Source organism: Oxyura jamaicensis, chromosome 17, assembly GCF_011077185.1.
Source record: "Oxyura jamaicensis isolate SHBP4307 breed ruddy duck chromosome 17, BPBGC_Ojam_1.0, whole genome shotgun sequence".
NCBI classification, from domain to species: Eukaryota; Metazoa; Chordata; class Aves; order Anseriformes; family Anatidae; genus Oxyura; species Oxyura jamaicensis.
Genome location: NC_048909.1, coordinates 2,826,603 through 2,853,895, shown reverse-complemented (window position 1 = coordinate 2,853,895; position 27,293 = coordinate 2,826,603). Strand labels below are relative to the sequence as shown.

At 43.9% G+C, this 27,293-nt stretch overlaps 1 protein-coding gene across 4 annotated transcripts; it reads left to right on the top strand.

The window, feature by feature from the left end:
- Positions 1 to 721: 721 nt before the first annotated feature.
- TNFSF8 (TNF superfamily member 8) lies at positions 722 to 21,499 on the top strand. 4 transcript variants are annotated; one of them, XM_035341816.1, is made up of 5 exons: positions 722 to 3,085; positions 4,406 to 5,211; positions 10,973 to 11,018; positions 18,664 to 18,735; positions 19,120 to 21,499. In XM_035341816.1, the coding sequence occupies exons 2-5, from the start codon at positions 5,017 to 5,019 to the stop codon at positions 19,515 to 19,517; spliced, it is 711 nt and encodes a 236-aa protein (XP_035197707.1). In that variant the 5' UTR covers positions 722 to 3,085; positions 4,406 to 5,016; the 3' UTR covers positions 19,518 to 21,499. The 4 variants fall into 4 exon arrangements, with proteins under 4 accessions (XP_035197707.1, XP_035197709.1, XP_035197708.1 ...); XM_035341818.1 differs by having other exon boundaries at positions 722 to 4,629; positions 4,907 to 5,211; XM_035341817.1 differs by having other exon boundaries at positions 722 to 4,629; positions 4,776 to 5,211.
- Positions 21,500 to 27,293: the final 5,794 nt, after the last annotated feature.

Here is a 27,293-nt window from a genome sequence, read left to right as displayed (position 1 = left end):
TGGAATTTCAGGTACCTGAAATCTCCAGACATATTTGAAAAAAATCCCATTCTAAAGAAGTCTGCACTTTTCATTTAAGCTGTATTTAATCATCCTATTTCTTACAGCTTTGTGATTCATGCATTACCTCCTTCCTGTCACTCCCAAGCCATTCATCAGAATGCAAAGGGTTTTAGTACTCCAAAAAGAACATTTCTGTTTTGATTGACACTTGGACAGCAAATGTTGCTGAAAGATACCAAAGATTTTCCAGGAGAGTAGGTAGCTCCTTTCTTTGGGAAGGATGCTACATGGGAAGATCTGGTACTGTCTGGAAAGAGAATAACTCCTACTGAGCAAATGCACTCTCTGACAACTCTGTGGAAGTTATTGTACTTTTATAACTGTTCCATTTGTATTGCTTTATTACTGCATTTTATTATCTATCTTAACACCTCTGCTTTCTACCTGCACTTCTAGAGAGATGGATGGTGCATATCACCTTCAGTATAAAAAGATGTTTTTCCCCCTATAGCCAATTTTCAGCTAATTTAATATACCTGTGTTTCTATTGCCTTACAAGGCTGAGTGGTATAATTCTTTTGAACAACAAAGACAGTTGCACAGCACGAATAAACACTATGTAGCTTCCCGAGGAGATAATACTGTGCAATGGCAGTTCTAACCTTTTTTTATTTTCTCTTATTTTCCTACTGTCTGATGTCTATTTTTAGACAGTAATTTTATTGGAGAAACAAAATGAGAAAAGAACATTGCTTTTCTTGGAATCCTTCCAGTGTGTTGCAAGAGCAGAAGAAGGCCTGGATGAAATATGCAGCATCTCCCTCAGAAGACTTTACAGCAACTGCCAAAAATATCATTACAACAGTATTAGTGTGCTACTGGAGTGTCATTTACTTCCTTTTGTGACCAGCCTTGGATCAGGATCACACAAATAGACACAGTTTCTAATAAACACCATTTTAAAAAGTATCTTTCTCGATCTTTGAATTGTTGACTTTCAAAGGGAATTAGGCATCACTGGGATTTTGAATATCTTCTTAGTTCCTCATCCTGGTGGAAGTGGGTGGGGGGCAGAACAGTTCTGGAGATGACCACAATAACCTGCCCATCTAGCAGGGTACATACTTTACCATGTCTCAGTAAATGAAAAGCAAGGTGGATGAGACCTCTGCTGATCCATGGTTGTGAGTGCATGTGCTACTCCTGCAGGATCGAGCACTGAAGTATTTTTCAGGAGTGAGAAGTGCTCAGCAGAAGGACCCTGGCCCAGGCACCCATCTCCCTCAGCTCGGTCTGAGATGCAGAGTACAAACATAACACCTAAGCACAATACAAGAGAATGATTCATCGGAGGAAACTTAAAAACCTGTGATTCATACCTTGAGTACTAATGATGTTTTGCAGTAACCTCAGTTTACTGATGTTGCATTTCCATTTTAAGGGATTTACAATTTAGCTGAAGTCAAAGAGCTCTTTCTTTAAGAGGGTCTCTTTGAAGGTAAGAGCCCAAAAGCATATTTGCTATCTAAAACCCTTAATTAGGGGGATGAGGTGAGGAAACATACACGATAATAAAAGATACATCATGGTACATATTCTGAGCTCTCTTAGATCGTAGAAATCTAAAGACAAGGCTCTGGCAGTAAACTATATGGGTGTAAACATGAATGATGGTTTTGATGAGAAATGGACCCAGTTCCCACTGAGGATCAAAACAGAAACTGCTAAAGGCATTCGTACTCTTCACACCTCTGGATTTTAGTGGCAGCTGGGCACATACATGTCTCTGAAAAACTGGCTTTTAATGTCTTTCAGAAAAGTTTTCAGTTCTCACAAACTTCAGTCAAAGGTGAATTTCCATTGACCACATGGATGGGTTTTCAGTTCTCAGTAAGTCTGTTTGGTTCCTTTCAGTGGAGGAGTAGATAAATAAATATTAAAAAGGGGGCTGGAATATTTTATATTTTTCTGCTAAAGACACTCACTTGAAAACTCTACCAAGAAATCATTAGAACTGCTGGTTTTGTGGTTCACTTGTTTTCTCCCTCTTTGTCCTTTTAAGCAAAGCTCTTTGCAGTAGAGGATGCAGCAGGTGCCTCATATTAAAGAGTCAATGCAAATACAGGGCAAGCACTTGCTATTTAGCCTCTCAGCTGGAGCTTGTGAGAATGGATGCAACATCGTTCAGAAGGCATGAAAACAGTGAACTGGACTCTGCAAATCATGCATAATCGGGCAGCTGGTGTGATGGGGTTTGTAGAGTGAGGTTGTTGGACATAAAGTGTAACAGAGCACTGCACTAAAGTTATGTCTGCAAGTGTATCACCACCCTCAAGACAGGGTACACGGCCACTGTAACCCAAGAGCAGCTATTTGACAGGGAGGTGAGGTGGTTTATTTACTGCCTAAGACAAAGCTACAGTAGCTTAAACATCCACTCAACCTGTCGCGTTATCCTGCATTAGAACTGCTGGCTGCCTTAGCTGTACATCTGCCTCAGCTGAGCAGTATTTCCCTTTGACAGTTCAAGGCATTTCACCCTCTTCAGTGAAAGAAGGGGAATCATCTGTTGGTCCTGTTGTTACCTGGGGCATTCTTAGGTGTTTGCTGTCTTGGAAATCTGTACTGTGTGATATCATTGCATGAGTAAAAGCTCTGTGCCTGCCATATATTTTGTATGGGACCTTCCCAGCAGATTTCAGCATTGCTGGCTCACTAAACACTGCAGCATTCAAGTGCCAGCTAGTGGGCTGACTGAATTTAGTCTAGAAAGTAACAAGCCAAATTTAATCTGGTTTGCACCTGCTTGCACAGGGGCTGAACTTTTCACGTTTTCCTTTAATGGCCTTCATTGATCTCATTTTATCGTTATCATCACTGCAGTATCTGGTTGTCTACTTATACAAAAGGCTAGCACAAGTGTTTTACACCTGCATGAAGGGCTGACCATGCACATCTCTGGGCAGCCGCAAATACCTACAAGCTCGCAGAGGACAGTGCTCTCCTCTTGACACTGAGGATGCTGGGACAGTCTTAAAACTACAACACCATTACTCTCTTGCATGTCATCTTCCTTGCTGAGGTATGTATCTGCTCCCCCATGAGCAAGAGATGCTTAATGTCTTTTAAAGTATAATAGATGCCATCAGTCACTGCAAGATCTTTGCAGTTTGGATCTTCCTGCACTTCACAATTGTCACATTGCCAGGGAGCAATGATGCTCTTTGGGAACACCTCCACGCTCTGCTTTGCCAAGGATGGGTTTGAAGCTCTGCAGGACTGGTTGTTGGAAAGGGTCAAAAGAGCCTTCAAGAATGTGAAATTCTTTTCCTTGCAAATCAAGACTAATTTCTAGTGCATAGCAGGGTGATTGAGAACCACTGCTTCCAGCTGCTGTCCAAAATGTTTGCTGCCATGATGTTCACTGTCACAAGTGAAGATCTACCTCAACTAACCTCTCAGGCTCAAGCCTGACAGACTTACTGAAGGAGCCCTGACCAAGTATCTTACTGTACCATCTCATCTTCATCTTTCAGGAGAGGAGATTTCTTCCCTTTGTCTCTGATTGAAATACTGTGCCTGTTTCTACAGTGATAAGAGATGCTCTGAAAAACACTGTTTGGAAATCTATAAAAGCTTTTGTACTGCTGTGCTCTGGTGATATTTTTTAAAGCTAAGTAGTAATAACAGTAAGATGTCAGGACTCCTTAATGTCAGGGGTATAAAGCAGAATTGGATTAAAATAGAAGGGTACCACGTCTGGTTTGGGAGTCTCATAAGCCAAAATCAGAAGAACCTGGAATTACACTCAATAAATAACTTTACCTGATTTTTCTGTTCTGATATCTTTCCCAAGGCATCTCTTGTTGTACTCTACTGAAGGCAAGCTGTAAAAACAGATGGACCATTGGTAAAATTGTGTTTGCTCATTCTCATGACCTTATATCACGGAACTGGGAGTAGCTAAGATAAATAATGCTAGTCATCCTGATCTGTTACACAAGTTATCTGGTTTCCATAGTTATGAATCAAAAGACGACATGCATCTAACTGCAAAAATTTTCAGAACACCAAAATGTCTTTAGAGTTGGGCTAGCCAGAAAGCAAGGAGTCATCTCACACAAAAAAATGCAGGGTTAGGTATGACTGATGATTCCACGCTGGAAAGGAGTGGCGGTGCTTCCAGTTAGAGAAGTCTCAACTGGGCTTGGTGAGAAACCCCATGGCTGGGTGCTAGACCAAGCCTGGAACAGAGAGACTTGTGGGCAAGGGATAAACCAGGATTAATTCAGCAGCTGCATATAAGTCAAGGCATGTAGGTAAATACAGACACGCTCTGCGGGCACGTCCTGACATCATGCTTTCAGTTACTTTGGTGTGACCACTTTCTGTCTATGCCTAGAATTTGTGTCCTGCATCAGAGACATCTTCCTGACAATTTCTGTGAAATGTTCAAGCATAATCTCACCCAGGATCTGCAGAGCTTCAGAGGCAGGAGGAACAACCACCAGACACAAAGCCCAGGTCATGCCTGGATGCAGAGCGCCGGCGATCACGGCGCTGGGACGCTGCGGAGAATCGCAAGAGGTTACTCTGTGCAACAGGAAGGCAGTGCTCTGGGGTGAGGTACTGTACCGAGCTGTAGCTGCACTGAGTACAAAATGAAACAAAATTTGCATAGCTCCCTGTTTCACAGAAAGTCAGCGGCGGGGGGGGGGGGGGACTGATCTTGGTAACTATTCACCTTCTGACATCAGAAACCTCCAATGCAGCATACAAGACGGCTGTCGCGAAATCCCTGATCAAGAACATGAAGCTCCTTCCCCTCTTCACAGCTGCGACCTGCCTCACGCCCCCAGGTCCTTCTTTCTTCATACCACAAGTGATGAAGTTTTTTTTCCAGATCACATGAGCCAGGATGAAGGGGGAAAATCCTGCCAGGAACAGAGATGGGCTGCGACCTGAACCTGATCAAGGGGAGATACAGAGCAGTACCCTGAGAGCTATATAAGAATGTGCTCGGCACAAGAGCAAACACTTTTTCAGGTGAAGGACTCTCATGAATCAGCCATGCATGTGAGTGAAGACACCGTTTCAAGGAAGCTTAGAGCCACTAACAAAACATGTTTGTATTTCATCATCGCTACCCTCGCCACATTACTCGTCTTTGCACTAGCCACCATCATGGTCTTAGTCATTCAGAGGACGGTAAGTGATTTCTCACTATTCATTGGCTTTTTCTTTTGTTCTTTTTTCTTTATTTTCTAATGTAACCTCCCTCTCTCCAAATAATATTCTGTAGCTAGCAGATCAATCTCTGCACCTGTAATGAGCACACACACAAGATAGGGGACAAAACAAAGAGGGAGAGAAAAGAACTTCCAAAAACATAAATCATTGCTCCATGGGCAACATTATTTCTAGCATGCAATTTCCTCTCTATGAATGGAAGTGGGAAGCTCATAATCCAAGAGTCAATCCACCCTATGTCCAGCCTAGTTAGGAGGAGAAGTGGAATAAAGATGCATCAGTGCCTCAGTGTCTGCTGCCTGGCTTTTTGTATCCCCTGCCACTTCTTTGGAGAGTGACCACTGTCCAAGATAGTCTGGTCTAGTCTTGCCTAGTCTGGCAGTGTCTGATAGGGACGGACATAACACAAGCCATCTGGCTGCGTGACACTGTGTGGTGCTGTCTGCTAGGATGCCATGAGAGGCAGTGAAGCAGAGCTCCCTTGAACGACCCTGAGCAGTGGATGAGGCAAGGAACCTCATGGTGCCTCACATTTTTGTCAGTCTTGCTCTCAGGAGTGATTTTTTAATTTGAAAAGTAGTTATAGCAAAGGTAACTGAAAGATGTAAGTGAGACGAGGTCTGAGAAAAAAAACTCTTCCCTCTGCCTAAAAACATTTCCCCCTTCTTAAAATAAAGAGGATCTGGGACTGAATGGGGAATCAGTGAGACAGGTCCAGTCAGGACAAAGGTACAGGCTTGTGAATCCAAAAGGTGCATTTCTGATCCTACCAGGAATGTTGCTACAAATTTTACCAGAGTAAAATATCAAACTAGAATTTTTATAGCCTTTGAAATCTTAACGCAAAAATCTAAGTGCTGAAGCATCTCTGCTATGATTCATAGAATGAAAGCACCAGCACGGAACTGCTGAATGATGCTGGCCATGGAAAACAAAATATGTTCATTCAGCACAATATTTTCTCTTACTAAATCGATCTTGTACAATTTATGTATCTGTGTATGCACATTACCCAGAAATTAAACCATTAAAGCTTGACTGATACTTCTTTAAGTTGTACCAGCAAGGAGTCATTTACCTGAAATCAGCGTTCTTCCAAAAGAGAAACAGTTTGGAAACAGTTAGAATGAGACATGGGGATTTTCATGTGATAAATAGGGGGACATTAAGGGAGATCTTTAAAATAACAGCCTGGGTAATTACAGAATTGCCACAGTTTTCCTATATAATGAGGCTTTCATTTGTACTTATTATGAAAGTAAGCATTAAATTACTTCTCCATCAGGATAAATGCAGTTACACCAGTTGCCAGAGGAACAATATTACGGAAAGAGTCAAGGTTTTCTTTTAAAAGATTAATGACATTACTGCAGCTGCTTCGGAAATGGTGTTAGATTTGGAAACATTATTCAATCCCCCCACATTTTCCAACACCCTAAGAAATTTCCTTTACACCCTGTTTTCAAGAAAGGCAGTACAGCATAATGTCAGACCTGGAAGTGTCATTTTTTGGAACTACATTCAGAGCTGAAGTCTGTTCAGTTCCCAGCTTTCATCTGCAGAAACACTTTGCGTTGGGCCATTCACTTACCTATATCTTTCAGAAGTGATTTCTGTTTTTCCTCTCAGACAAGAACAGTTGCTGCATAGTGGACCTTTGGGACCTTTGCCTACATATTCCCTCTTAATAACGTTCGAAGGGCCATGCTTCTACCTGCTGCGGTTCACTGCTGCTCGATACATACACAGACAGATAGATATAGATGAAAGATAAACACACGCACCTATGTAGATGTCTATATATATGGAGAGAGAGAGAGAGAAAATCAGTGGAAGAGTAAAGAAAGGACTAGAGAACTGTAGTTAGGACACATAAAGCCCAGGACACCTTGTGCTGTACTGCAATGTATGCTGTATTAGACACCTAGGCCTTGAGGTGTAGCACTATGAACAGATTCTGGGCGAAGTCACAGAATCACAGAATTTTCTAGGTTGGAAGAGACCTCAAGATCATCAAGTCCAACCTCTGACCTAGCACTAACAGTCCCCACTAAACCATATCCCTAAGCTCTACATCTAAACGTCTTTTAAAGACCTCCAGGGATGGTGACTCAACCACTTCCCTGGGCAGCCCGTTCCAATGTCTAACAACCCTTTCGGTAAAGAAGTTCTTCCTAAGATCCAACCTAAACCTCCCCTGGCGCAACTTAAGCCCATTCCCCCTCGTCCTGTCACCAGGCACGTGGGAGAACAGACCAACCCCCACCTCGCTACAGCCTCCCTTGAGGTACCTGTAGAGAGTGATAAGGTCACCCCTGAGCCTCCTTTTCTCCAGGCTGAACAAGCCCAGCTCCCTCAGCCGCTCCTCGTAAGACTTGTTCTCCAGGCCAAGTCTGGGACAGTCCGTCACTGCTCTGCATTTAGAGGTCATATTGTCAGCCTCCAAGTGGCATGGGCAAGTCCTCTGAGCACTGCTCAGGCACCAGCTGACTGCTAGGAGTCAGTGGTGGTCTTTGTGTTTACTGGTCTCCTCCTCAGGCCACTGGAGTCAATCAGAATTATTAGGGTTGGAAATGCCCTCCAAGACCATCTGGTCCAACCACCCCCCTACCACCAATGTCACCCACTAAACCATGCTGCCAAGCACCACGTCCAACCTTTCCTTGAACACCCCCAGGGACGGTGACTCCACCACCTCCCTGGGCAACCCGTCCCAATGCCTGATTGCTCTTTCTGAGAAGAAATGCCTCCTCATTTCCAACCTGAACCTCCCCTGGCACAACATGAGGCCATTCCCTCTAGTCCCGCCGCATTACCCTGCAAACCCCGTTAGCAGTGGGGCCGCAGGAGCCACGTCCCCGCGCTGCCTATGGCCGATTTATGGCTGCTTTCAGGCCTGTAAGGAGCCTTGCCGAGAGTAGGCCCATCGGAGCCTGACGGCCCCCTCTGGTGGACAATCCTGACATAAACGAGGAAAAAAAAAAAAAAAAAAAATGAAAATTGCCCCTGCCAGCAATTTCCCACGAAAGTACGTCTGCTTTGCCCCCCGGCTCAGCCAGCCACGGGTAACAAAGTTTTGATGGCCGGGGATTAATTAATGTCCTCAGCTTCTGTTGTTGGGATGTGCGGGATGCACGCTTGTGAGAGCCCTGGGCCACATGAAGCTGGTCCCATGCTCGTTTCTGGGGGACTGTGTTTTGGGGTGCGTTGTCTTGGGCTTTGTAGAGGTGGGCATGCATTTTGGAGACTTCTGGTTAAACAAAAACTCAGTCCTGAGCCCGGGTGTTAGAGTGACCCGAGGGAACGGCATGGACCCGAGGGAACGACAGGCGAGGCTCAGGCTGGGTGTTAGGAAAAGGTTCTTCACAGAGAGGTGGTCGAGCACTGGGACAGGCTGCCCGGGGACGTGGTCACGGCACCAAGCCAGAAGGACTTCAAGGAGCATTTGAACTAGGCTCTCAGACATAGGGTCTGGTTTCTGGGTGGTCCTGAGTGGAGCCAGGGCCTGGACTCGATGGTCCATGTGGGTCCCTTCCAACTTGGGCCATTCTGTGGTTCTGTGACTACTATAACAGCATCGGTCTCTCTCAGCTTGGGAAACTTTCTTGTAAAGTAATTAAGGGAAGGAAGAAAGACAGGACTTTCACTGGCACCTGATTATCATTTTCTCTAATGAAGCAAACTCAAATTCTTCTGCTTGCCAAGTCTAAGATCCTTCATCAGCAGCACCCAGATCATTGCAGACAGGGTGAATTCATTGTACTGAATTGTTCCTGAGCTTGTGCTCTGTTAAACCTCTCTGAGCTCCTAGCATGTGTCCCTGTACATTCCAAATTACACTGTTACATGCAATGTGCTGGCTGTCACAAGAGAAAACAGCAATGCTAGTAATATTTCAAAGCAAGATCTAAAGTGTTATTTGAATACCTAGTCACCTGCCACTAAAATAAATTGAATTAATATCTGCTGTTTTCACCCACTGGGAGACTTCCCAAGTGAGGACACAATATGTTAATTCATTTTAATTCTTTTTCTGTTGCCCTGGCTACAAATCAAGCTGTGTGCCATCAGCCTCATCCTGCGTGCTTTCTCTGAGAGAGGGCTGCAAGGCAAACACCTCACTGATAGTAACATCTCGGTCACTTTACCAACCTCTCTGCAGCCAGCCATGGCTTTCCTGCCTGATTTCATTGAGAATAATCTTGTTGGGGAGATAGCATCTTTCTCCCTGTCTTACAGGGGTGTGGGGAGAGAAAATTAACGACTCAGATATCGCAGGTTCCCAAATCATGAAGCACCTATGCAATCTTTATCTGCAGGAAGCAGCATTTTGCTACTAGACCAAAGGATAGTTTTGGCTTGCCTAGACAGACACAGCTCTACACTTCAGCTGTGGTTGAAAGCATGGTCATGTTAGGCCAAAGTCTAATTAAATGTATTCTTAAACATCTAAGGCCACAACATGAAGTGTCAGAAACAGACACAGTGTGACTTCTCTCACTGTTCATCCATCTTCTTTCTCGCCACACATTATTCTATTTACACACAGAAATAAAGCAGTCATGTTTTAAGACCCTTGAGATCTCCAGACCACTGTGGATGATGGTATCTCCTGCCACGTGTATATGCTGCCTCACTTTTCCCAGGATATATCAGATGTTTTGCCAGAGCTAGTACCAGATTCCTAACTTTCTAATCCTTGGACACGCTGAATTGGGCCTGGCCAGGTTACACAGCACAATTACCCCAGGTAACTGGAGCTGAGAATACAAGAGTCAGTTTAGGATAGCCTGGAATGGAACAGAAACCACTCCCTGATACTGAAATTAGCAGTGTGTGTGAGCGAAGGGACATGACACAGAGTTTCAAGTGCTGAGGCACTCATAGTTTCTTTCCACAGCTGTCAGGAAAATTTGTTTACTCCCTGGGGGCACTAATGGACAGTTATGAGCTGTTGGAGATATAACCTGCATGGAAGTAGATACACAAGCAGGCACAGGCCCGAGGAATTCATGTTTGGAAAGCAGAGAGGTATGCTGAAACGGAAGCTAGACCACAGATGAAGCCTACCGTCTTTCACACTTGGAGCATGTTTCCTGAGAAGTTTTCAGGCTATGCTGACGGAGGATAATTCCCCATTCCTTTTTGACCTTTGGGTCAAGAAGCAAGAAGTAGGAGAAGAGGTGAGACAGGACAACACTGCTGCTCCCAGACCCATGCTGGGGCTCTGCAGCTTTTATTTTCATCTAGCCAGGCTCCCCAGGGCCAGACACTGGCTCTAAAGGCTGTCCAGTCCCGCTCTGTCCTACTCTCTCCAAGCTTTGCAAGCCACAGGGAGAGCTTCAGGGCTTCTGCTTCCAAAACAACCCCAACAAAAGCCACACACATTTCTTACAGCACTGAGAAATCTGTTGTGTCAGAAATGTAGATTTCTACTTCCAGGGGAAAAAAAAAAAAAAAAAAAAAAAAAAAGGCTGTGATGAGGAATGACTGAGGATGAATTTTCTGAGTGCAGAGGTTGCTGGAGGGCTGTGCTCCACAGCTCTCTCTCACTGGGATGCTGGGGTGCTCTTTAGGAGCCATATGCTGTGTAACGCCCAGCTCTGCAGTGCCTTCCCGAGATACAATGGAAACTTTTAATATGGACATGTAGAGTCCCACTTGAACGCAGGTGTGCCCTGCTCCCAGAATAACCTCCCCACTCTCATTTCTCTTCCAGGCAGCTGATCCTGCCACAGAGGGCATCACAGAACCCATCCGCAAAGGTAAGACACCTAAATTGACAGCCTGTGCAGTGTTTCATCTGTAATGCAAATATTGCCCAGGATCGTGAGTAAGGCAATTATGCATATCTCAACATTTCACATAAAGTCACTTCTTGGTGAAAAGCCAAGGCAGTGAAAAAAAAAAAAAAAAAAAAAAAGAAAAAAAAAAAGCTTTCAAATTACTCGGTACCTCCGGAAACCAGGGCATAGCTAAGGAAATAACAAGCATTTCTGAATCTGCCCTGAGGTGTCTGCAAGAGAGCATTTTTGCCAGAGGATGTGAACATCATTCTATTAGGTCTTATTTTAAGGGCTGGCTCTTGCACATGTGGACATAATGTCCCTGTCCTTGAAAGGACTGGGTGTAAACATGTTAGCACATCTTTCAAAACAACAGGAGCTCCTCTTGAACTCCTCTGGTCTGGAGTAGTTATGTGTTTCTTACTGGCTTGCAGGAAAAAGGGAGGAGGGAAGAGGTAGGTCGAGGAGAGGCAAGTGGAAAACAGCAGCAAGAGGCAAGGAGCAGGGAATTTAAAGAGTCAGAGTACGGACATAGGGAGCCCAAAATTGGAGAAACCTTTTGAACTAGACTAGCAGAGACAGCCTACCAAGATTCTGTTTTCCCTTAGCATAAATCAGAAAAACTCTGTTTATTTATTACCTTCCTGGTTCTTTGGTCCTTAGCACCAAGTATTTTGACTTGCAAATACGAGTTCCTAGTTAGTCCCAGAAGATAGGAGGATAGCATCACCTCCCACTCCTCAGATGGGAAAACTGAAGCACAGTGATCATCTAGAGGTGTTGGCACAACAGGAATCTGAAAAATCAAGGTCCAGAAAACCTTCATTACATAACTGTATTTTCTGCACCTCCGTTTTTGTGCACAGGTGACATAATGCAGCATTTGGGCAACATACACTGTAACTAGCAGAATTCTTGAATCCAAGACTCTTCTGTATTGGGCTTTTTTCATACCACACAAAGTTGTCCCTGCATGTCCCACTGCCCTTCCTGAGAACTTTGCATCAGCCTCACCATCATTTTTGTGTGTTTTCGAACTGGAGGGATTTTCTTCTCCCCTCAGGATGTCCCCAGGTGCATTTTTTTCTCTCTCTGTGTGTACCTTCCATATATCTCCTTAAGTTTTTCTATGGCTTTCTGGTACTTTAGCTTGTACTTGAAGATCCTCATAAATAAAGCAGGGTCTTAACATGCAGGGCAGATTTGGATAAGGGAGTTTGGGCAGCCCTATCACAGCCTCATTCCATTGCATGCCCAGAAAGGAGCTTTGCAAACCGAAGTGGCTGCAAAGCCTCAGCCTGGCTGCCCACGTCCCCCGTGGTGGCACCAAGTCCCTGGTGCCCGCGGGGCAGAACAGAGCCTCCACCTCACCAACCAGCCCGACCTCAGAGAAATCACCAGAGCAGTGCTGGCTTTCATGGCTGAGTTTTACCACCGGTTAGAAAGAGGTAGTGAAAGCCGTCGGAGCGGTGTCTAGTGATTGACAGAGGAGGAGCCACTGAGCCCATATCGTAGGTCAGGGTTATTTTAAAGCAAAATACAAGCAATACTGTCATTCCCAGGGTAGGAAGGAGAGGTCTCACATTGCAAAAAAAAATGTTGCATTGCAATATTATTTATTTATTTTCAAATCTCACAACCTGTGCCAATTGTTCTTTCTCCTCATCAACACCTGGCAGGTGCCAGGCAGGAAGAGCATGTTCTCTCCAGGAATTTACAAGACGTGTTTCCTTAGCTAGAAAACATTTTGCCTTTGGGTCAATATCAATTACAGGCACCCTGTTGCTCTAAATTCTGCTGCTAAATCTGCGGTGATGCCATTAGTGTAAGACAAAGGAGGGCATAACAAAATGCCACAAGGCAGGAAGGGCAGCTGAAAGCTGTCTGCAATGTGTGCAGGTGCTCGATCAGCCTACCCCTCGCTGCCTGTCAGGCTCTATTGCACAGCTCTGATGGGGTAATGGGGCATTAAAGTGTGAGCAAATTACAATGGCCTTTTATTTTTCTCTTCAAATGCATAAAGTGGGGCTAATTGATTAATAGATCCCAGTGGGTAATTTACAGCGGGCCCCTCGGCACAGAGCTCTGTCGTCTGCTGCCAGGCATTGCTTGCTGACTTCTAAGCAGGGAGCCTCAGCAGCTGCTGCAAGGCCCCATCCCGCAGCTGCAGAGCAAGAACAGAAACATAAGGAATATTGCAGTGACAGTGGTGAGGCTGGAGTGGCTGTGGATTTAGGTTTGCATCTGTGCCTGTCCCTCGGACAGCCCCAGTGTTGATAATGTAATTTGGAGGGTGTTGCCCCCCCTGTTTCACAATGGGACTTGGAAGTCCTGAGTTGAAAGGAGGCTGAGAAAGCAAACTGAGCATTGCTGAGTTGCCAGTTGGGTCTCAGCCTTGCTCCAATCCTGTGTCTGTAGAAATGAGGAGGCTGAAGGGGCCAACTTGTGCAAAGCCTCCCAGAGATGCTAACAGGGGGATGCAGGAGTGTGCAGGTGGGAATGTCTGCGCCTCACTCAGGCAGAGTGCATTGCACTATGGAGGGACAGTGGTCCAGACGTGGCTACTTCCCTGAATCAATTTAGTGATCTCAAAGCAGAAAAAACACTGTGATTTGCATTTAGATTTCCAAGGAGATTGTGTTCTATTATTAGCTATACACCAGTGGGCACTCAAGAAGATCTATAGGAGTTTTGCATTCCTGACTCAGCTGTCTGTCCTCAATGGATGGGTTTCCATAAATGTGCAAGCAGTAGCTGAGATGCAACGTCAGCTAATTAAATGTTTGTGTGAAAAATGATAGCAATTTCCTGAAAACCCCTGTGCCATCGTTGCTGAAGCAACAGGGGGAAGGCATTAAATTCCTTGTGAAGTACATGTTTGTGAAATGTTGTTTCTGGGGAAGTATTTCTCTGCAGAAACTCGTCCACGTTCATAAATATGGAATCACAGGTTGCCATAAATATTAATTCAGGCCAGAAGGGTATGATTGGTAGATTCATTTTGGTGGAAAAGACCAAGGCACAGAGAAATTTATGATCTGCCAACATCTGGAGATGTTCAGTCCTCATCATCTCCTCACTGTCCTCCCAAGTCTCATTTCCCTTGAAATGCTGTAGACCTGGACTGGTGGCTTTTCTTTTTATTTGGGACTACAGAGACATGAAACCAAATCCGCTCTCATTCACAAAATGAAAAACCTGCAGGTACATAGGTACACGTGCACTACTCATATGTATAAGGATAATTCAAAGGAAATGCAGCACCCCATTTACAGTTGCAAGGGGAAATAGCTTCCCAAATAAAAATCTGATCCCAGGAATTAAAGATAATACAGGTGACATTCACCTATACATATTTTCTACCCTAGAGTAAATCAGGCTGAAGCTGGTGCAGCAAACAGTCTTTCCAAAACTGTGGTAATGTATCTGAGTGCAGACTGACCTTCTATGCCTGAAACTGGTCTCTTCTGTACAGGAATTGTCCCAGGGCAAACTACTGAAGCCACCAGGGTGTTAGTCACAAACCCCAGGGGGTTCTTCAGAAATGGACACTTGACATTTACACCATGTTTTTTTGCTTTATCAGCTACAGTACACGTGCATGTTTGTGCATATGTATATATGTAAAACTGTTTGAGGGTCTGTCTGCTCTCAGCAAGGTCAGGGCAGATGAGCTGTGTTTCTCGGTTCAGAAAATTTTGTCAAGCCTGGGCTTGCAAATGGTGGAAAGAGTGCAGAGGCATGCTCCTTGGCATGCATCCAGCGGAAACTGCACCTAGCCTGATTCCAGTTAGCCGTAAGAGGGGCTTATTTAATTAGTAAGAAGATTATTAGTATTGCCAAAAATGCTGAATCCTGAATGCTGATCCTCTGCCTCTCCAATACTAAAAATGCAAGTTATAGATGAATATATATATATACATACACAAATAGCTCCATGAAATTATGTGCCCCATGCAATACTGGCAAGCAGGTGAAAGCCTTGAAGTGTTTTGGCCTTAAACTCTGTGCAACAAAGCCTGCAGTAGTCAGGTGTGTTGTGATGAGGAGTTCATAAGATGTAATTCCTAAATTCAAAGGAAAGAAATGGATGCTTCTGAAGTCTCAGTTTTTTGGAAGGAGGCAAAACTGCCAGCTGAGTTCATGCCCCTTTGCATGCCCAGGACCAGTGTGGTTGTCCTTGGACTCCCAAGGACCAAAGACACTCCGTGCATGCACAACAAGCGCAGTCACAGGTGGAGCCCAGGAGAGGACATCACCCAGCTGGCACTTGTCACAGCACCACGCAGCTGGGACCCTCCACCAGTGCCAGACATCAGCTCCTTGCAGAGCACCTAACTGGAAGGGGGGAGGACAGAGAGAGCTGAGGGGTGTCACAGTGGGGCTGCAGAGAAATAAAGCACAGCCAGTTCTGCTGGCTCCAGCACTCTGACACAAAAGTATGAAGTCACCTTGCCTAATTTTATCATCATTTAAATCGGTAGAATGTAAGAAAGGATTGAAAGCTGTTTATTGCCTTCTTTACCTTTAAAGATATTTTTCTTATTTAATTTATCCTTAAGATCATTTTTTTGGACCTGTTTGTGCCTGTCTATACTCAGCCCCCAACCAGCCCTAATGCTGTATGCCCTGCAGAGGAACCTCACCGTAACACATGGGTGGTTGGTACTAGGAGGAGCCTCAAAAACAAACAAACAAACAAACAAAACCTCTAAGGGGCTTTTCCTGCCTGGGTAGCAGTGTTTTGCTCTGTCATGCCACTTTTAGCTCTTGGTATCACTGCCCTGTGCCTCTGCTACTGTTATACCCATCTCACAGGTGGGGAAACTGAGGCAGCAAGTGGTGAGGAGAGTTCCCCAGATGGAGTCACATCTCCTCAGACCTGGCTCGGACACAACCACGTGTCCTGCAGCCTCAGGATTCCTCCTGGCAGGCAGACGCAGCCTCTGTAGGCTGTTTCAACGCAAGGCTCTTTCCATTTTGCACCCCAGGTGGAAATCGTGGAGGTGTCAGTGAGGCTGCAGCTCCTCTGAGCCATTTCACAGCCCCTTTGGCTCGGTGGGGAAAAACTGCGTTACACACACAAAAATTGCCCGGTCCTTTCCCTCAGGGCTGCCCCACCTGGATGCTCATCCTATGGTAAAAACGGTCAGGAAGACAAAAGAGCATCGTCTCCTAAGAGCTTCTTTAGGACAAAATAGCCTAAATGGCTTCCTGCTAAGAGTCCTCCTTTATCAGCAGGTTTCCTTCAAGCAGCCTGATCTTCAGCGTCCGTGCATCACAGCAGACATGAAACCAGTGTGGGCTCCTTGGTACTTAGACCCAGTTGTGGCTTTGCTTTTCCTCCTTCTCACAGTGTTTTTAAGCTGATATAATCCTATTGACTTCTGTGGGATTACTTCTGATTTACACTGCTACTAGTGCAAAGCCAATTAGGCGATGTGATTGAACATATCCATTGATCAGTCCTGAAGCTCTAGTAATTTTGCCAGCTTGTGCTGAAATGTTTCAGATAAAAGAAGTAACTTGAGAAATAAAACTAGAAAAAGGTTACAAGCTGTCTCAGCGGAGCGAGGACAGGAAATGTCTCTACATTTTTTTCCATAACTTGCCTTCTCAGAAACACAGCTGATGTCACCAAACAAATGGCTTAAATACACATGTACAAAACTTGCTGACATCAATGAATGTAAGTAGAGCTTTGAAAGTGCAAACACAGCCACATGAGTGAGGGGTAGGTTCTGAGAGATGCCGTGAAAATCCTGAGACAGCTCAGGGCTGATGGGGCTCCTGGCAGCATCAGGGTGCTTGCATGCGGGCACAGCACTTCTGCTTGCCTAGCAGAAGTTGTGGGGCTGCAGCTTCCAAGGTCTGCTTGAGCAGCAGGGGATTTTCTGCTTTGTAGGGTAAAGCCCCGAAATGGCACTGAGTTTCTGTAAAACTACTCTCCCTTCCTGCAGGACATAATGCAAGTGGGCTCAGGGCACTGGTTGTGCATTGCCAGAGACTCTTGCTACCACCGTATCATCGTTAGCCTGAAATAAGGGTCAGAAGAGTTTCCTTCTATCCTATTCTACATCTCCTTATTTCCGTACACTCATTAAAACACCGTGTTTATATGACTAACATCAGGAAAGTAGGCTTTGGTTTTTCTCTGGGGATTTCCAGCACAGACAAGGGACTTTGGTACACAATTTACTCATTCCTGGAGAGCAGGGAACACCTGCTCCCCTCAAAAGTGTTTCAGCTAATGGAGTCAGAGAGAGATTACAGTTCTTTCAAGACATACATAGCCTCCTCCAACAGTATGAGTGCAAAGGGGGCTCTGTTACAAATCACCAACCAGCAGGACTTGTGTGGGGGACCTGCTTCTCCCTCATTTATCTATCCTCCTGACCAAGCATCTCTGAAAAATCAGGCTAGGCAGACACTGTAAGGGTCTGGAGATTTGAAGCACTTTCTTGTACCTTTAGTTTCAGGAATTCTGTGAAAGTTAAGATTCTTGAGTCACTCTGTATTTAGTAAACTTCTATACTGTTCTTCTAAGGACATCTGATGTGGATGTTTAATTCTGTGTATTAACTGGTCCTTCAGGGACCCTTCTGGGTGGGTGACTCATACCAATTTTGTAAATGAAGTCACAGGAAAATAGAGATGGTCTGTGTTCCCTGGGATAGGGTTGTATAATTTGGTTAGGCTTTACTGATATTTCTTCACGTTGCATTCCTTGTATTGAGCTGTGGAATAAAACACAGGGAATTCCCAGTCTCCCATCTGAGCTGCTCCTTCCAGCAGGACCAGGAGATGTAAATGAGAGGTCAATGCAATGAGGAACAACTACCCACCTGCCTGGTTGCCCCAGGGGGGACACACTCTTTTCCTGAATGTACATCTTGTCTGTGTGTCCACAGGCATGCGGGCTGCAGGGAGCTGTACAAACTCTGCTCGTTGTAATCACAGAATAAAAGAGGAATAATCAGTGCCATGCATTCAATGCTCAGTAAGGAGGAGAGGCTTAGGAAAAGTAGATGGGAAAGTGAAAGGTGGCTGAAAGTTAGGTGAAATGGGAAAGGAAGCAGCAGGGGGCAGGGGCAGGGATGTAAAACGGGGAGGCAGGAGCTGGGAGGCAGGAGCTGGGAGGCAGGAGCTGGGATTCCGGAGCTGGGATGCAGGGCAAGGATGTGGTACAGGGATGTGGTACCGGGATGCAGGGCCGGGATGCCGGATCTGGGCTGTGGCCCCGGGCTGCCCCGGGTGCGGTGCGGGCGCCCCGGAGCCGCCGGCAGTGCCGGGCACGGCCGCGGGAGGGAGCCGGCCCCGCGCACCCCGCGCAGGGACAGCCCCGGCCCGCGGGGAGCCGGCGTTCTGGGGCGAGAACTGCGTCCTACCGGCATTGTAGGGTGTTAAGAGTTTACCGAGGGAGCTACTGCGCTATGGCAGCCCCGTGCAGTTTAGGTGGTATCAGCCAAGGTGCAGGAACCAGCTCCCAAACACGCACTCCTCTGGCTGCTGCTGTGCGGTTTGTCCGTAGCCCGGCTGCAACAAGAGAGGTGCTGAACGCTGACGGTATGTCTTACAGCACAAAGAAATCAGGAGTGGTCACCTAACGTGTTGTTTCCTTCAGGGAACACCTCCGAAGACTATTTAAGAATCCTACAGAATGTCCCGACCAAGGGAGCCGCTGCGTACTTGAGAGGTCAGTGAGATGCCCTATCTGATCACATCAATATTTTCTTTAACTTCAAAAGAAATAATAGATACCTTCCCTACACAAATGCACAAATATGCATTTCCACTTCCCTTAAATATTGCAGAAGGTCATTTTTAACCACATCTCCCTGTCTCGGCTTTCCCAAAGCGCTGCACAGTTCGTGCGACTTTTCAGCACCCCACTTCCACCTGTGAGCTCTCAGCCACCGGGCCAGGACTCTCTCTGGGATTTTCGTATGGGACAACCTCAGAGCAGGTGTCTCAATTTACTAGAAAATAGCTTGCTGCACATCCCATAAATTTAAATTTAGCTCAGTGGAGCTCAAAAATGAGTCATCTCATTTTACAATTTCCTTGCTTTTCTTTCTAGTGTCAAGTCCAGTAAACGGTTCAAAACTGAGCTTGGTTGGGAAGGGTGTATGTGAAGACATCCAGTGCAACAGCGAAGAGCTGGTGATAAGGCAACAAGGCCTCTACTTGATCTACTGCCACCTGAACTTTCATTTTGCCAACTGTTCAAACAGCCCCACGGACCTCAAGATAGAGTTCCTTGTGAATGGCAAAGTCAACAGGCAAACATTATCCACATGGTGCGCATCAGACACGTGCCAAGAAAAGACTTTTAAAACCTTGTTCCAGCTCCATTTGATGTACCTGAACGTGGAGGACCGGATATCAGTAACACTTAATCATCCTAAATTCTTGAATGAAATTTACCTTCCCAATGATAATGTTCTTGGGGTCTTGAGGTACAGTGATGAAATGTGAGAAGTTCTCTGACTTCCCACCGCTGCCCAGACTTTCTCTGTCTTTCTCTGAATGACAGCAGCCTGCTTTTACTAGGTTACACCTTGTTTCACATTTCCTATCTTCCCTCATTGCTAGGGTAAACAAGGAACTTTGTGTCCCAGAATGAAATCTAAAACTACAAGACCCACACCTGGCAGATGTAGGATTGCTCTGCTTTGGGTCAGGATTGGTGTTGGACTATCCAGCACACAACCCACAGACATGCCAGTGGTTCCTCCAAACAATGCTGTGCAAATACAGGCCAAAATGCAACCACATTATGGGAAGAGTACAAAATATCAAGGCTTTTTGGCTAATGAGCTGCTGGCAAGGTGTCTGTGCTCAGGAGATGGAGAAATCTTTTTGTCTAAATTTTATGGAATAGTCATTGGCAAGGTCATTTAAAAAATTAACTAACAATCAAAGCTTGTAATTAAGGCTTTCTTTTCAACTAGAGCATGCAACCACAACTCTGGAGCAGGTTTATGGATAGAACATAGAAAGTAACATGAGGAAATTACTGACTCCCAGGCTGGTAGCTAAAACTCTGGGACAGGAAGTAGAAGATCTGGGACTCACCAGGTATTTCTAGGCTGCATTCTGCTATGGACTTTATGCAATTTAGTTCCAAGTGTCTTCCTTTTCACTATTTATCCATCTTTTCTATTTAATATTAAGCTCTTTGGGGCAGAGACTTTGTATATGCACAATGCTTAGCCTCTGTTCTCACCTGGGGCTTTTAGACTTCCATAAATAATATTAAAATAATAATCTTGTGCCACATAACAAAGAAGTTTTTTACAATATATTTTCCTCAAATCCCGTCCTGCTTGTTTGGCAGTTTCCTGAGTGACACGATGGCATGCCAGTGTGTAAACACACCCAAAGACCTGCACTCCTGGAAAATCCGAGATTTAGATCTGAGGTTCAGACTTCCCCAAAGATGATTTGAGACAGTCCAATGGACATAGGTCATTTGATATTCTTTGAGTTAAAAGTTTAGATAATTAAGTATCCTTAAAATAATCTCAGGCCCTCTTATTCTGTGAATTTCAGTAACACAGCCTTTTACTTGCTATGTAATTCTTAAAGTGAGGGGAGGGATCAAAAAGTTACAAAGGGCTCATGCTTTCCTTTTTCTCTTCATCACTGAGGTTCTACTAAGGCCTGTTTTATTTGGAACCCAGCTTTTTCCCTTGGGTACATGCACATTCTTCCTTTTACATGATTAAGCTGGGTGAACAGTTTGCACCAAACCTTTTAGTCATGAGTTTAGTTAAAAAATCAGTTTCTGGCATCAGAAACCCAGGAAGTTTTTTATTATTCAGGCTTATCTGATGAACGGCTTGTGTGAGCACACTCAAATTACTCCTCGTGGAAGTAATTTCCTACTTGTGTTATTTCACTGGAAACTCCTGGTACATACTTGAGATTTCAATCCATTGACCAGGTGATTTCAAAATACACAAAAACCTTTCATAGGATCATGAATAGTCCAGCTCATTCACTGTTAGGGATAGCTGCTTTCTGTTTTGACAGACACTGATGAAAACAAAAATTCCTTTGCTGTAGCTGGGGAAAAAACAAAACAAAACAAAACAAAAAACTAAATTAATGTTTTCTTTTTTTCTTTCCCCCTTAAAGAAAAGAAAATTATTTTTATACGAATTCCCTTGACTTGCCTATGACATTGTAACCTCCACTGGGATCACCTTGCCCACCTGGCCCCTGTAAATCTTTCCCATCTTGGAACAGGGTTTTTAACCTCTGTCTGCATCCACCTTGATACACACCACTAATACTCAGAGAAGTTTAAGATAGTCTGGCAGATAGGAGTCATAGCTCCTGAATATTGAAAAGGCAGCTAATGAATGAAAATATGCATTTACTCCCTCCACTACTGCCTTTCCTTGAAGGCTTTGAATTGAAGGAGAAACCCATTATAAAAAAATAAAATAAAATAAAATAAAGAAGCTCTCTGCATAGGAAGAATTTATTCTATTATTTTGCCAGATGGAGAAAATCCTGACAAAGCAGTGCTAAGCTTCTCAGCCCCAGGCTTTTTAATACCGCAGGATAAAGCAATCTGGCTTCTACTTCATTGCCTCTGAGAAATAAGAATAAATTAGACCCATTAATAGCATGCAATTTTGCCATCAGTTATAAAAATGTTAAATAGCTTTCACTGAAGCAGGGCCCCGAGCCAAGCAGCACAGACTCCTTACTTTCTGGCAGACTCCACGTCACTTCACTCTTTCGTCATTTTCCTTCTTTTATTTCCTAGTTCTTTGAGGCAGATTATTTTTGACAACAATACTTAAAAAAAAAAAAAAAAAAAAAAATCCAAGCAGATCCTACACACCACCACGTCTTTTCAGCAACAACAGTGCTTTGGGGAAGAACTTGTTCCCATGGTGTCAGCTTCCCTGCTGGCAGCAGAGCTGTTTTGCTGCTGCTGAGGTCCTCGCCCAGACCTGCCCTTCCCCAAGCGCTGGAGCTCCCAAGCAGCAGCAGAGCCTGCTCTGGTGCCCCACCACAGCCCTGAGTCCATGGCAAAGGGCAAATGCTGAAGGCACTGAAGTGATGGAGAAATTTTGAAAATTCCTCCCCTGGTCCTCAGATGTGGCAAACCTGTGGCTTTCTGTGCATATGCTCTATTGCTAACCTGACCAGAAACAGGAAACTGCAGCAATCTCACAAGGAAGTCTGCTCTGATGAGGTTTCTTGGCCCTTCTCAGACACTGAAGAAATTGCACTCAAACCATGTTCTGCTTGGGGAAGAAGCGTCTACAGGAGTTAATACGTGCTGTTATTTGTAGTCCTGGTTGACAGAAAAAGTGCGTATTACTGGTTTAATTCTGGCTGTTGTTAATTGCTATAGGAAATGTGCATAGGAACTTAAATAGAAGTCAAGTCAATGCAATACACTTCCATCCAAGCTCACCCGGGGGCAGCAAATCAAAATCAAATCAAGCTTAATATCAGAGATTACAGAGTTGGATCCCAACTTCCCCAAAGCTGCAGAGGCTTTTAATTCAGGCTTGCAATTATACTCCACAGGGCTCATTGACACCTCCTGTGAAATTGGCCTGAACCCAAACTCTTCAAAGTGCAGATCCGAAAATGAGGTCACGGCTTATCTGACACACATGCACTAGTTAGGCTGAACGAGTGCTGATGGATGGACTTGGAGTTTTGCATTCACTTCACTTCTGGTTTAGTTTCATTTTATGTTTTTCCACACTTCCTACAGGGGGGAAATCTTAGTCACTTAGAGAGAAATTCTTTACTGTGCTGTGGGGCAAACGAGGGGCTCTGTATCACCCCAAAATGAACAGTCCTGTTTGAAAAACCTCACCTGGATCAATGCCGCGCTGGCCTTCTGCCAAGTAACTGCCTGACTCTGCATGCCTCTTACGTACCCAAATTCCTTCGGAGAGCAAACAACATTCTGCAGAAGCCTCAGCCACTAGCTCATGCTCTTAAATTAATATGTTTTTCTTCTGAATGTTAGTCTTCATTAATTCAGTATTAGATATGAAAAGTTCAAGCAGGTCTATTTCTTTTCAAGCACCTTATGCAATTAAAATAAAGGGACTAACCAACACAAATACCCAACCAAAAAGCAACATAAATAAGAAGCCTTTGCTTTAGGGGACCTGTAACTGTGCCTGCTGTCAGGTCTTTCCAAAGTGGAAGTGATACAACACGTGCTCAGTGTGCAGAACAAGGGAAAGCAAAGGCAGCTTCAGTAGGAGGAATAACGGTAATGATGCAAATTCTTACAAGCAACACTTGTGACAGCAGGAGTTGCACTGAGTGACCTTCAAAACCTCTTCCAGCTCCAGCTTTTTTATGATTGTAATGAGCTCAAATGCAAGAAAACATGATGGGCTGTGAGGATATGGAGTCTCGGAAAAATGTTTGGGGGAGCTCAGGTTTAGGACCGCCTAATTTCTGTTTCCAGAAGTGGTCCCATGAGCTTGAAGATTTGGGGTTGAAGAGGGCAGAGACCAAAAAAAGGCTGGCACAGCACATTCCAAAATTCAGATGCCTTCAAGGAGAGTGAAGCTCCAGAGCCCCCAGCATGCAGGCTCTGCTGTGAGACCTTTGCATCACAGCCAGAGCATTCAGCCCCTCCGCACTCACCATCACCTCTGGGCTGCTTGTACGTAGCAACCACCCTTCTCTGCTGCAAGACAAGTGTGTCGTAGACCATGAGTAAGATCACTTTTTCCTCAGATGCCATATCCTGCAGATATTAGCACACCATTTCCCTTCAGCCATGTCCACATCATCTAAATTTAGGATCCCTGTTTCTCTATATAGCTGTCTTGAAGCAAGAACACCCAGGCAGTGAGTCAGAGCACCCAAATTAGCTGCCTGTTTTAGACACTGTCAACTGGTGACTGAGTCTTTACTCAGTCCACCAAGCCCTGGCTCTCAACAGCTCCATTCAAGATGAGATGATAAACGATCATTTAATCTGTGGCCTGATAATTTATGGCACTTTCTACAGATCCGAGCAGAGCACTACTTGTGCTGTGAGGCTTGGTGAGATTCCTGGAAAGCCTGTGGCTCTGCTGCAGTGCATGTTTGTAAGATAAAACGCCAGAGCCAACTGAGTAAGTTGTTAGATGTATGAGTGCAAAAAAGAATAAGTCTTTCCCACTTAGGCCATTTCACTACCACTAGTGCATGTTGCTTGGACTTGTCCAGAACTGATGGGGGGAGCAACATTTTGGAACTAGGCACCAATTCAGTATGTAAGTTTTGAAGGGAGTATTTGTTCACCTGAAACTGTTTATTAAGTATTTTAGATTTTTTTTCACACCTGCAATTTTATGTATTTCCTTGTTTTTCTGTTATTCTGCTTCTTCTCCATGTTGATTCTATTTTTCATTCTCATAAAAATGGATGAGAAAAAAAAATAAAATAAAATGTAAAGGAGGAAAAAGGAAGGAAACCACAGAAATGTGAAGAATTGGGAAAAAAATCTGATTGAACAGTTAAATGAGGTCTATTGATACTCTAAATTTGAGGATGTGAGTGTGTGTTGGCATATGCAACAGTTTAAAAATAGGTATTTCTAAAGCTTACGCTTAAGAGGAATAATAAGTTTAATGCTTAAAAATGAGAATATGCAGTTTTTAATACTTTATATGTATGTAAATTCCAGGGGCTTCAAGGAGTTCCTCAAGCTTGACAGTGGTAGAAGAGTAGAACTTCTGCCTTTGGCAAGCAGATTGTGTGCAGAATATCAGAGCCTTTATATTTAAAGGGTATTTTTTCATGTATAAACCTGACTGTGTTGTGAGACAGTGCATCGGGAGCTTTAGCAATAGACACATGAAATGTCAAAATAATTGTATCATGTAAAATGATGTAGTTTTTTTCTTTTGATGATGTTAATTATTCCAGTTTAAATATTGAGTTGGGGATGGGGAGGGAGTGTTTTCCTGAATAAACATGTCTAACAGCGAAGCGTGTCTTTAATCAAACACATCTGGGTGGAAAATGCCTGAAAGCAGCGTGTCTGGGTGATATGATGGGAATATGAGAGGTGGATCTGGCCCCTGAAAACATAACAGAAGCTGCGAGCCTGCAGTGAGTTCTCAGAGGCAGAGAAGTTTGCACGAAGTGAGCAGGGTCTTTCAATGCTCTGCAAATTTTTGCCTTTCTCTGCTGACAACAAAACGTCTGTATGAAGACTGACTGGCTAAAACATTTTAGTTGGGTGCTAATTAAAAGTTTGGAATCCAGGCCTGGAAAGCGCTCAGTACTCTTGCTCTGGCTCAGGGGAGCACTGCAGGGTACACTTCCCTACAAGCAGGTGTTTAATGGCAACCAGGAGGCTCTGAAACCACACAGCCACTTAAATCCTTGAGTGTTTTTAAACAGGAAGAGGCACAGTGCAGCAGTTCAGGTGTTTTTGTATGAGAAGGTTGAGTAATTTTGGACCGTGGCATTACAGGAACAATTCACTACCGTGCATTTTTCTGTTGCCAATATTTGTAAAGAGTCACTTGAGCTTTTCCTTGGACTTTGATCCTTCATTACTGTATATTTTATTATTATTATTATTATTTTGAGCTCCAAATAATTTCAGTTCAACTTTAAGGTTGTAAAACTCAATAAGCACCAAGGACTTTGGTGTGCATTTAGTTTAGGTATTACATAAAGTCACTCAGTGGATAACAGGAACTGAAGAGTCAAAGATCAAAAAAAAATATTAAGTTGATTTTTTATAACTTTAAATTAAACTATTAATGAAAATTATAACAACCATAGATTTTCATAAGAAAACAAAATAGGCAAGAATCATCCTGCAAGTTCTCTTATTGTAAATTCTGTGCAGATCAAACAATCACTTGTAAAAGATAAAGAAACTTGAAAATAGCTTATTAATAATCAATACCACAAGGGACAGACCATGTACAATCCAAAAGGTGATTTTTTTGTTTTATTGAGGCCTGAGATTTACCAATGGCAGGACTGCAATGAAAGAAAAATATTATTTGCTATATCAGACTCACCAAGATGTTATTAATTGTCAAGGACAGGCTTCACTGGCATTAACTACCAGAGACTGCCAGCTGAAGTCTGACCCCCCCCACTGAACCCCCATTAACAGGTGAAGGATGAGACGGTGCCTGCGCCCCAGCTCCATCCTGTCCCCACAGATTGCCCGCAGCTCTCACACCACGTTTTTCATTTATCATTCTTAACATGCTGTATATATATAAACATCCCATTGCTTTTAAAGATCAGACTAAAATCTCATAGCCTGCAATCATCATAGCATAGTAACCACGGATGAATTCTTTGGAGATTTAGGGGAAAAAAATAAGTATTTTTTCTCATTTTTAGGTTATGTCATTCTGTCAGAGTGACACACTATTATTTGGCTTTTCTTACTACGTTCCCAAAGTAGATGTGACTCAAAAGTCCCTCAGTTGAGATGTCATAGCTGATTTTAGGGGATTTACAGTCTATCTCACATGTTCTTTCTCCTGTTGCTATCTAAGCCATCCACAAAACTAAGCGAAAGTGAGTAAATGTGGGGAGGAACCATCCTTAACTGAAGTGTAGGCAGTGGAAGCTAAAGCATGAAAGATGGAGCAGTTAAACATGAATGAAGAAAAGCCAAGTCATACAGTGCCTACTAAATTTGTGAGATCATTCAGCTGATCTGGATTTACACACTGTTTCTGTAGAAATCATCTGGTTTTGCAACACAACCTGTCAAATGGACACACTGAATGCATTGAACCACAGTAACTACAACACATAAACCAACACATAAACCATCAGACTTAAATCTGCTCCGGTTCATTAGCAAAACTTCTGGCTTCTAACAGAAAGAAAGTTTATCCTTTAAGTGTTTTCAGAAGTTAATAGGCTCAAGTTGATTTATCCTTCAGAATTCTAAAATATTCTCAGCCTTCTAAGACCAAATGTGCATCTGTGCTTGATGGGAAACTGTGTTAAAGAAAGCTTAAACTCATATCATTCTCTTTCTCTTTCTTTCTTTCTCTTTCTCTTTCTTTCTTTCTCTTTCTTTCTTTCTTTCTTTCTTTCTTTCTTTCTTTCTTTCTTTCTTTCTTTCTTTCTTCCTTCCTTCCTTCCTTCCTTCCTTCCTTTCTTCCTTTCTTCTTCTTTCTTTCTTTCTTTTCTTCCTTCTTTCCTTCTTTCCTTCTTTCCTTCTTTCTTTCTTTTTCTTTCTTTCTTTCTTTCTTTCTTTCTTTCTTTCTT

Coding starts and splice junctions, on each gene's coding strand:
- TNFSF8 (XM_035341816.1), top strand. CDS start 5,017: ATGTGCTCGGCACAAGAGCAAACACTTTTTCAGGTGAAGGACTCTCAT. Junction 11,019..18,663: donor CACAGAACCCATCCGCAAAG/GTAAGACACCTA, acceptor TGTTTCCTTCAG/GGAACACCTCCGAAGACTAT. Junction 18,736..19,119: donor AGCCGCTGCGTACTTGAGAG/GTCAGTGAGATG, acceptor TTTTCTTTCTAG/TGTCAAGTCCAGTAAACGGT.